Source organism: Oncorhynchus nerka, linkage group LG14 (genome assembly GCF_034236695.1).
Source record: "Oncorhynchus nerka isolate Pitt River linkage group LG14, Oner_Uvic_2.0, whole genome shotgun sequence".
Lineage (NCBI taxonomy): Eukaryota > Metazoa > Chordata > Actinopteri > Salmoniformes > Salmonidae > Oncorhynchus > Oncorhynchus nerka.
Window position 1 is genome coordinate 17079411 of NC_088409.1, and position 11201 is coordinate 17090611.

General features: G+C 39.4%; 1 protein-coding gene across 4 annotated transcripts; it reads left to right on the forward strand.

Annotated features, from left to right (window-relative positions):
- Window positions 1–7930: 7930 nt before the first annotated feature.
- LOC115123609 (zymogen granule membrane protein 16-like) lies at window positions 7931–10468 on the forward strand. Of its 4 annotated transcripts, XM_065027581.1 has the most exons (6): window positions 7931–8020; window positions 8343–8360; window positions 8509–8561; window positions 8825–8993; window positions 9436–9708; window positions 9760–10468. In XM_065027581.1, exons 3-6 carry the CDS (start codon window positions 8510–8512, stop codon window positions 9851–9853), a joined length of 588 nt encoding a protein of 195 aa, XP_064883653.1. In that variant the 5' UTR covers window positions 7931–8020; window positions 8343–8360; window position 8509; the 3' UTR covers window positions 9854–10468. The 4 variants fall into 4 exon arrangements, with proteins under 4 accessions (XP_064883653.1, XP_064883651.1, XP_064883652.1 ...); XM_065027579.1 differs by having other exon boundaries at window positions 9436–10468; XM_065027580.1 differs by having other exon boundaries at window positions 7932–8016; window positions 9436–10468.
- The last annotated feature ends 733 nt before the right edge of the window (window positions 10469–11201 follow it).

The following is an 11201-nucleotide window of genomic DNA, read 5'->3' on the forward strand; positions in this document are numbered from 1 at the left end:
CTGGTGATTCTCTGATTCACCTCTAAGCAGACGACACCATTCTGTATACATCTGGCCCTTCTTTGGACACTGTGCTATCAAACCTCCAAACGAGCTTCAACACCATACAACACTCCTGCCGTTGCCTCCAACTGCTTTTAAATGCTAGGATAACTAAGTGCACGCTCTTCAACCGACTGCTGCAAGCACCCTCCTGGCCAACAAGCATCACTACTCTGACCAAGAATATGTGGACAACTACAAATACCTTGGTGTCTGGTTTGACTGTAAACTCTCCCTCCAGAATCTAGAATCAGCTTCCTATTTCGCAACAAAGCCTCCTTCACTCATGGCGCCAACATACCCTCGTAAAACTGCCTATTCTACTGATCCTTGAATTCGGCGATGTCATTTACAAAATTGCTCCCAACACTCTACTCAGCAAACTGGATGTAGTCTATCACAGTGCCATCCGTTTTATCACCAAAGCCCCATATACTACCCACCACTGCGACCTGTATGCTCTCCTTGGCTGGCCCTCGCTACATATCCATCGCCAAACCCACTGACTCCCGGTCATCTATAAGTCTTTGCTCTGTAAAGCCCCGCCATATCACAGCTCACTGGTCACCATAGCAACACCCACGCGTAGCACGCGCTCCAGCAGGTATATTGCACTGGTCATCCCCAAAGCCAACACTTACTTTGTCCGCCTTTCCTTCCAGTTCTCTGCTGCCAATGACTGGAACGAATTGCAAAAATCTCTGAAGCTGGAAACTTATATCTCCCTCTCTAACTTTAAGCGTCAGCTGTCAGAGCAGCTTTCGACTATGTCCATCACCACATTCTTATCAGCAGACTCAATAGCCTTGGGTTCTCAAATGACTGCCTCGCCTGGTTCACCAACTACTTCTCAGATAGAGTTCTGTGTGTCAAATCGGAGGGCCTGTTGTCTGAACCTCTGGCAGTCTCTATGGGGTTGCCAAAGGGTTCAAATCTCAGGCCGACTCTTTTTTCTGTATATATCAATGATGTCGCTCTTGCTGCTTGTAATTCTCTGATCCACCTCTACGCAGAGGACACCATTCTGTATACATCTGGCCAATGTCTGGAATGACTGGAACGAATTACAAAAATATCTGAAGCTGGAGACTTATATCTCCCTCTCTGACTTTCAGCGTCAGCTGTCAGAGCAGCATATCGATCGCTGTACACAGCCAATCTGTAAATAGCACACCCAACTACGTCATGCCCATATTATTACTTGCCCTCTTGCTCTTTTGCACCCCAGTATCTCCACAGGCACATCATCACCTGCACATCTATCACGCCACTGTTTAATTGCTAAATTGTAATTATTTTAGTCTCTAGGGCCTATTTATTGCCTACCTCCCAACTCTTCTACATTTGCACACACTGTACATATATTTTTCTATTTATTTTATTTTGTGTTATTGACTGTACATTTGTTTATGTGTAACTCTGTGTTGTTGTTTTTTTGCACTGCTTTGCTTTATCTTGGCCAGGTCGAAGTTGTAAATGAGAACTTGTTCTCAACTGGCTTACCGTGGAATAAAAAATAAATAAATAAGAATTGTGGGTACTGTACTGTTAGATTTCAGCGAAACCTTTGATATTATTGACCATAACCTGTTGTTGAAGAAAGGTATGTGTTATGGCTTTTCAAAGTCTGCCATATCGTTGATTCAGAGATATCTATCTAATATATCTCAAGGTTTTTTATTTTTTGGAAGCTTCTCAAATGTCAAACATGTGAAGTGTGGTGTACCACAAGGCAGCTCTCTCGGCCCTCTACTCTTCTCCATTTTTACCAATGACCTGCCACTGGCATTAAACAAAGCATGTGTGTCCATGTATGCTGATTATTCAACCATACTGTATACGCATCAGCAACCACAGCAAATGAAGTCACTGAAACCCTTAACAAAGAGTTGCAGTCTGTTTTGAATTGGGTGGCCAGTAATACACTGGTCCTGAACATCTCTAAAACTAAGAGCATTGTATTTGGTACAAATCATTCCCTAAGTTCTAGACCTCAGCTCAATCTGGTAATGAATAGTGTGGCTGTTGAACAAGTTGAGGAGATTACATTACTTGGTGTTACCTTAGATTGTAAACTGTCATGGTCAAACTATAGATTCAATGGTTGCAAAGATGGGGAGAGGTCTGTCCATAGTACTTTGGTCCCAGCTCTCTGCAGGTCATTCACTAGGTCCCCCCGTGTGGTTCTGGGATTTTTGCTCACCGTTTTTGTGATCATTTTGACCCCACGGGGTGAGATCTCGCATGGAGCCCCAGATCGAGGGAGATTATCAGTGGTTTTATATGTCTTCCATTTCTTAATAATTGCTCCCACAGTTGATTTCTTCAAACCAATCTGCTTACCTATTGCAGATTCAGTCTTCCCAGCCTGGTGCAGGTCTACAATTTTGTTTCTGGTGTCCTTTGACAGCTCTTTGGTCTTGGCCATAGTGGAGTTTGGAGTGTGACTGTTTGAGGTTGTGGACAGGTGTCTTTTATACTGATAACAAGTTCAAACAGGTGCCATTAATACAGGTAATGGGTGGAGGACAGAGGAGCCTCTTAAAGAAGAAGTTACAGGTCTGTGAGAGCCAGAAATCTTGCTTGTTTGTAGGTGACCAAATACTTTTTTCCCACCATAATTTGCAAATAAATTCAAAAAAAATCCTACAATGTGATTTTCTGGATTTTTTTTCTCATTTTGTCTGTCATAGTTGAAGTGTACCTATGATGAAAATTACAGGCCTCTCTCATCTTTTTAAGTGGGAGAACTTGCACAATTGGTGGCTGACTAAATACTTTTTTGCCCCACTAGATATGGGAGGCAGGCAAATGCCTTTCACTGAGCTGTGGAAAGACAGATTGACAGGGATGAGACAATTAATTGTAATTTATCATAATGTTATTTTGTTGTTTGCAGGCGAACTATCCTTCTGACCCTATGCAGCCAGGTTCCATCTACTTTTTAACTTTTCGCAAGTGTGGCTTGTTTGGTGTTTGCTGTGCAGGAATACCCCAACAAGTAAACTATTGATTGATGAAGGCATGTCATCCAGCAAAGGCAGCAGCGCAGTCATCAACTACATGCACCATTTCTTCACCAACTCCAGAGTTGGGGAAACACAGTTGGACCTGAATTGTGATAACTGCAGTGGCCAAAACAAGAACAAGTTTGTGCTCTGGTAAGCTCCACCACAGTCTAAAGTACTACTTAAGTATTTTTTGGGGGTATCTACATTACTTTACTATTCATATTTTTGGCAACTTTTACTTCTACTTCATTACATTTTGAAAGAAAACAATGGATTTTTAAAACCAAATACTTTTAGACTTTTACTGGGTGATTTTTTAGTATTTTACTGGGTGACTTTTACTTTTACTTCTGTCATTTTCTATTAAGGTATCATTACATTTACTCTAGTATGACCCTAATACTTTTTACACCTCTGGACGTGGCTGGAGGTTATAGCATTTCTTTCACATGGCCCATCAATTTAGACAAGTGTGTCTGCGTAAGCTCCATCTAATATTTATAAAGTATTTTTTATCTGGACACTTTCTGTTTACCTGGAATTTTTCCATGTTGTTGGCTACTACCACTTGTAATCTTCATCTTTACTACACTACTCACTGTTTAGCACATGACCTCACATGTGAATCTTTAAATAGATGGGTGGTGCTGGCTTAAGAGTGTGTGAACAATGCTGAATGGGTGTAGACAAAGGAGAGTTCTCCAGTAGGTACCAAAACATTCAAAGGCCCTTTTCTCAAAAGTGAGTTTACAAGTTTATCAACTTTCAAAGCAGAATTACTTTCCCATTGCTCCGGATCAATGTGTATGATCAATCAATCAATAAATCAAATGTATTTCTAAAGCCCTTCTTACATCAGCTGATGTCACAAAGTGCTGTACAGAAACCCATTGTAAAACCCCAAACAGCAAAGCAATGCAGGTGTAGAAGCACGGTGGCTAGGAAAAACTCTCTAGAAAGGCCAGAACCTAGGAAGAAACCTAGAGAGGAACCAGGCTATGTTAGGTGGCCAGACCTCTTCTGGCTGTGCCGGGTGGAGATTATAACAGAACATGGCCAAGATATTCAAATGACGGTGTGTTCCAGTTCCCGCCAATATCCAGCAACTCCGCACAGCCATTGAAAAGGACAACATTCCACAGTCAATAGCCTGATCAACCCTGTCACAACAGATACTGACTGGTTTTCTGATCCACGCCCCTATGTTTTTTAAGGTATCTGTGACCAACAGATGTATTTCTGTATTCCCAGTCATGTGAAATCCATAGATTACAGCCTAATTTATTTATTTCAATTGATTGTTTTCCTTATATGAACTATAAGTCAGTGAAATCTTTGTAATTGTTTCATGATGCATTTTATGGTAAGTTAATAAAGGTGTTCTTTGTCATGCTCCTTCCATCTAGAGCTGATGGAATGTTTAGCAGGTGTAAATGTTCTTTGTCAGGTCACATTTCACAATTAAAACAAGTGTATTTTCTTTCCCCCCCTAGGGGTGGTTGACCTGACAGGTAAAATGCCTCGCTTGTTTTTGTGAACTACTATAAAAAACATTACTAACAAACTTATTTCATGTTTTGCCATTTGAAGTGAAGTGGAGTGAAAGTGAAACTGAGTGAAATTAAAAGTTATTAGTAATGATGACTGTCTCTTGCAGAATGTTCTCAATCGTGTTTGTCACCACAGGAGGTTGATGGCACCATAATTGGGGAGGATGGGCTCGTGGTAATGACATGAGCCGACTTAGTGGAATGGTATCAAATACAACAAACACATGATTTCCATGTCCTTGATGCCATTCCATTTGCCCAGTTCCAGACATTATTTGGAGCTGTCCTTCCCTCAGCAGCCTCCACTGTTTGTCAGTGTTCTTGGCCAGCTGCTTGGCAATGCATGAGTAATAAAAATACAATTGTGAATAATAATTAAATAATTAAATAATAGCTTTTCTGCTTTCATCAACTTGTCTTTTTCAGTTAGACTTAGGAGGTATTCTTTGAGACAACCTCTGATGGATTACAGCATTGCAGAATGTACTTTAGTAAATTAATCTGCACTTTAATCATAATGTAAAGATTTTTGAGAAATGTGTTGGTAAAACTAAAATCATGTATACATACATTTTTATTATTAATATAGTAAATATAATGCCCATGTTATTTTAGCCATGAAAGAACCACACTCGTATTCCTCTGTGGTGGTTCAGGGAGGTGGCACCGCATGGGGCGGCAGGGTAGCCTAGTGGTTAGAGCGTTGGACTAGTAACCGGAAGGTTGCAAGTTCAAACCCCCGAGCTGACAAGGTACAAATCTGTCGTTCTGCCCCTGAACAGGCAGTTAACCCACTGTTCCTAGAATTTGTTCTTAACTGACTTGCCTAGTTAAATAAAGGTCAAATAAAATAAATTAGCTTCCTCCGGTGAGGGACGCACCACAGTGGTCAGAGTGTGGGAGAACATCAACTACTACTACAACAGCAACGCCTACATCAGCGGGTGAGCAGACCCTGACCCATGTTGGGTAATGTAGTTGGACTCAGTCCAACTACATTACCCAACAGACACCACTGACTCAGTCCAAGTACACTACCCAACAGACACCACGACTCAGTCCAACAACACTACCCAACAGACACACTCTTTCTATATTTATTGTGAAAATCCTGCTCTGGTTCTGAGGTTCTAGCTGAGATACGGCTACAACTGGTCTCCTGTGATTGGTTGCGAAGTTGGTGAAGAGCAGGAGATGGAGCCATCGTCCAGGTGTCTGGGAACTACAACCCTCTAAAATACATCTGCACCTTGGTGTTCACCACCAACTGGGGGCTCTCTCTGTTGGCAGGCCAGCCCTTCCAAGTCTCCTTCAACTTCTACCCAGCCCACATGGGAAATGAGCTGAGGCTGAAGCGGTCGCTTCAACGGTGCCGGCATCACCTCCATTGGAGCCCACTGGGGATTGGTGTACTTGGAAGAGGCTGGAAACAGCACCTTCTCTTAATTGGAAAAAAAGTATGTCTTGCTCTTTGGGTTGGTTCCCCGGAAATAGATTAAGCCTAGTCCTGGACCAGTTCCGATTAATGGAGATTCTCCATTGAGCATTTCCAAAATAAATATTATAGTTTGATAAAATTTTAGGCTATCTGAGGAGTAAATAGAAACTAATTTTGACTTGTTGAAACAAAGTTTAGGGGTAGATTTTCAGATTCCTTTCTCTGCAAGTTGAATGAGTTGATTACTCAAATCGATGGAGCCAACAAGACAGACTTTTTGGGATATAAAGAAGGATTGTATCTAACAAAACAACACTACATGTTATAGCTGGGCCCCTTTGGATGACAAATCAGAGGAAGATTAAGTGAATAGTTAATAGTTATGTAAATGTAGGAAACTGGTGCCCGTGGAAAAATATTTTGATGTGGGGCGCCATCCTCAAACACTTGCATGGCATGTTTTCACTGTAATAGTTACTGTAATTTGGACAGTGCAGTTAGATTAACAAGAATTTAAGCTTTCAGCCGATATAACACACTTCTATGTACATAAATGTTTAAAATCCATAATATTCATGATTATTTATTTGAATTGCGCGCCCTCCAGTTTCCCCGGAAGTTGTCCTGCTTGTGGGACACCTATCCTTAAAGAAGTTTTTAAAGAAGTTTTTAATGAATTTGAATGTTTAGTATTTTCTAAATATGCACACCTTTCTTTTTGAGGTTACGCCTTTGAAGGAGAAGAGTCACATACAGGTCACATGCATTATTGAAGGTTGTATTTACCACAACAAATGAAAAGATGAGTATGTATGAGTTTATCAGAATACATTTAATATACAGTACATGAGTTCAGCTTGTTATCTTAGCGTTATACAGCAAACAAATGTTTTGTAAGGGAAGCTACCAACTGGGCAAAGACGTCAATTCAACGTCCATTCCACATTGGTTCAACATAATTTCATTGAAATGACGTGGAAACAATGTTGATTCAACCAGTGTGTGCCCAATGGGTAGTTATTGAGATAAATTCATGTTCTTCCCCAACTAAAAGTAAATAGATAACTCAACTTACATACACAAAAGTAGTTCATATAGCAATTTTGATTTATATTGACCTTTATTTTTGATAAATTAGGTCCTACATTATGTATTTGTATTAATGTGTTAATTGAACTAACAAATATTATGGATAGGTAGTCACAAGTGCCTCAGGGTACTTTTATTTTCTCACTTTGTAACTTCTACTGATATTTATCTGGTTAATATGCAGAACATGAAATCATATTGTTATCCTGTAGTAACATGAACAGGTTGCCAGTGATTTAATGAAGATGTGAGTGTTGTAACAGACTGCAGAAAACGTTGGAAAATAATGGAGACGGAAAATGTAGAATCTCATCTGCCCCTATAGAATTAAATGGAAAAACATGTTCTGAAACAAATATTCTGCAATAAAATACTGTAGGTATTTGAGCAAACCAATGAACTAAGCACCCTGTTAATGACCAGCTCCACATGTCTTTTTCAGCATGTTAATGTTTGAAGGGAAGGAGTTCCTCTTGGTGTAATAAAACAACTGAAGATTGGGAGACTGATTTTGAGCGATTTTCGTACACATTCATACAATTTTGGTATATTATTTTAATTGTTCGGTTGTTTGATTGTATATTTTTTTAATCCCTATTTCAGATCATTAATTTGTTACAAATTCAAAGAACACAATTATTATTTCCTTATAGTACTTCCTTGATACTCCCTCCCAAAGTAGCCTCGACCAATTAGTAAACAATGTCTGACTTCTCAATTGTGATTGACTAAACGTGTTCTTTGTCATGCTCCTTCCATCTAGAGCTGATGGAATGTTCAGCAGGTATAAATGCAGTTCTTAGAGGAAGCAGTAGACTAGAAGGACCTGGCAGAGACAGAGAGAAGAAGCTTTCAGAGGTTTTCACACACATCTCAAGATAGCACTGTGGGTAACTACACAACTAACTCAATTGAAAATGTGCACTTGTTTTTAATGCATAATACTGGTGTGGGAAATGTTATGAAGTTAATACTCATTATTTCTTGGTACTTGGGCACAAACATTTTGGCCCTTTTGCCTCTAAATTTAAATTCAATGATCTGACATTATTTTTAATGTGACAGTAGCTTAGCACTGCAAGAGTGATTGTAGTAAACAAGAGGAGGTTCAACTTTATAGAGCCGTTTTATAACATTTCACATTCAACAATGGTGTGTTGTTTGTTACGTCACATTTCACAATTTAAAAGGTTATTTTCTTTTCCCTCCTAGGAAACACTGACCTGACAGGTAAAATGACTTATTTGTTTTGACAAACTACTATGAAAAACATTATTAACTACATTTTCTTTCAGGTTTTGCCATTTAAAGTGAAACGGAATGAGAGTGAAATTGACTGAAATTAAAGGTCTTAAGTGTTGATGCCTCACTTTTGCAGAATGTTCTTAATCCTGGTTGTCACAGTGTTCTTGGCTGGCTGCTTGGCAATGCGTGAGTTAAATACAATTCTGAATTATAATGATAAAATAATAGCTTTTGTGCTTTCACCAATTTGTCTTTTTCAGTTAGTCTTAGGAGTTATTCTTTGAGACAAAAGCTGATGGATTAAATCATTGCAGAATGTACTTCAGTTAATTCATCTGCACTTTATTCATAATGTAAAGATATTTCAGAAATGTGTTGTTAAAACTAAAATGATATATATATAAATATGTATTATTAATATAGTAAACATATTGGCCATGTTATTTTAGCCATCAAAGACCCCTACTCGTATTCCTCTGCGGTGGGTCAGGGAGGTGGCACCCCATTTGCTTCCTACGGTGAGGGGCGCATCACAGGAGTCAGAGTGTGGGAGACCAACAACAACTACTACTACTACTACTACTACTACAACTACAACAGCAACAACTACATCAGCGGGTGAGCAGACCCTGACATCACTGACTCAGTCCAACTACACTACCCAACAAACACCGCTGACTCAGTCCAACTACACTACCCAACACACACTACTGACTCAGTACAACTACACTACCCAATAGAGACCACTGACTCAGTACAACTACACCACCCAACAGACACCACTGACTCAGTCCAACTACACTACCCAACAGACTTTCTTTCTTTCTTTCTTTCTTTCTTTCTTTCTTTCTTTCTTTATTTATGTATTTATGTATTTATTTTTATTTATTTGTTGTGTTTATTACATATTCAGTTTATGACCAAACTATATTGTTATCGTATCTAACCCAGAGTACAATGTAAAATGTAATTCCTTGATTTTCTCTGACGCTACCTGCTGTCTCGGTCTGAATGTGATTTATCAAAACACAACCAACGTGAAAAGCTTCCTCTGTTTTAGGTTCCAGCTCAGATACGGTAGCAACTGGTCTCCTGTGTTTGGTGGTGAAGGGGGCTTAAAGCAGGAGATGGAGCTGTTTAATGATGAGGCCATCGTCGAGGTGTCTGGGAAGTACAACCCAGCAGACTACATCTGCTACCTGGTGTTAACCACCAACATGGGGCGCACTCTGTCAGCCGGCCTGCCCAACCAGGTCTCCTTCAACTTCTACCCAGCCAACATGGGCAATGAGCTGAGGATCCTCAGCGGTCGCTTCAACGGTGCTGGAATCACCTCCATCGGAGCCCACTGGGGATTGGTGGACATGGAAGGGGCTGGAAACACCTCCATCGGAGCCAACTGGGGATTGGTGGACATGGAAGGGGCTGGAAACAGTACTCTGGAAACAGCACTGGAAACAGTAACTCCTATTTTTTAGGGGGAAAAAAGTATGTCTTGCTCTTTGGGATGGTATCCCGGATACAGATTAAGCCTAATCCTGGACTAGTTACTTTCAATGGAGATTCTCCATTCAACATGCTTTTTAGTCCAGGAGTGAACTTAATCTGGGTCCAGGAAACTGACCCTATATGTTGGACGGATGTTTGACAGACGCTGACAGAACTGTTTTTTATATATCACTATCTGATGGGCGCTTCATGAGAATTTAAACTGAATGAATTTGAATGTTTAAAAGTATTTTTGTACTGTTTCAAGTGAGGAATCAAAATATTCCAAATTATTCAAAACATTCAAATTCATTCAGTTTAAATTCTCATGAAGCGCCCATCAGATAGGAATATTATCAGTCCTGTCAGCTTGGGTCAACATGCGTTGTTACACATTTTATCACAATAAAGGAAAGAATCATATGGGATTTAAAGGATTAATTATATCTTTGATTAATGGAACAATCAAATATTATGGGGAGATAATAGTGTTTCAGGGTGTTTCACCTTCACTATTTTATACACGCTGCATTTGTTATTTGTTGTTCCTTTTCTGCTACATCTGCTTCTGGACATTTGAATAAAAAGCATATCTTTAATCATTATATTTCATTGTATTCCTTTTGATAAGACAATACATTCAGTAGTGACCAGAAGCTACAATAAACTAATCTGTCATCTTAACAAACCCTTCCTCAATGGTGTCAATAAGGAACTACATTTATAACAGCAAGACCGTTAAAACACCTATCCAATAGTAATGAAGGGAAAAATGGATAGTTACATATCGGGATATTATTTTCCACGATATATCATGTCGTATCGCATCAACAATATCAAACTATTATGTTTGTGTTAGTTGGCTGTCCCTGCACTAAAACTCTTATTTTCCTTCGTAGACAGTTCAACGTTTTCATTTTAAATAGGAAGCACATATTTGGAGGAAATATTTTCTCATGATTTCTAGTCTCTCTGCCACAGACATATAGTGAGCAATGTTTGGAACATGGAATCACAATAAAGTCACAGTATATAACTACAATAAGTGTAGAATCATGAGAATCATAATACATATCATATCAGCACCATATAATTGTTATAATATGGTGCTGCATTGTGTTTTAGTTAAAGCTAAAGTCTGAGATTTGGGAAGCTGTTCAATGTACAGCTGTATACCAAAACAAGTGGTGGGGAGGGACACCACTTTGTTACGAATCACAGACTGTGTGGATGGTCAAGATTAGACAGTTTGATAGATGGGGTTTATACAGTATATGGATGGTCTAGATTAGACAGTTTGATAGATGTGGTTTATACAGTATATGGATGGTCTAGATT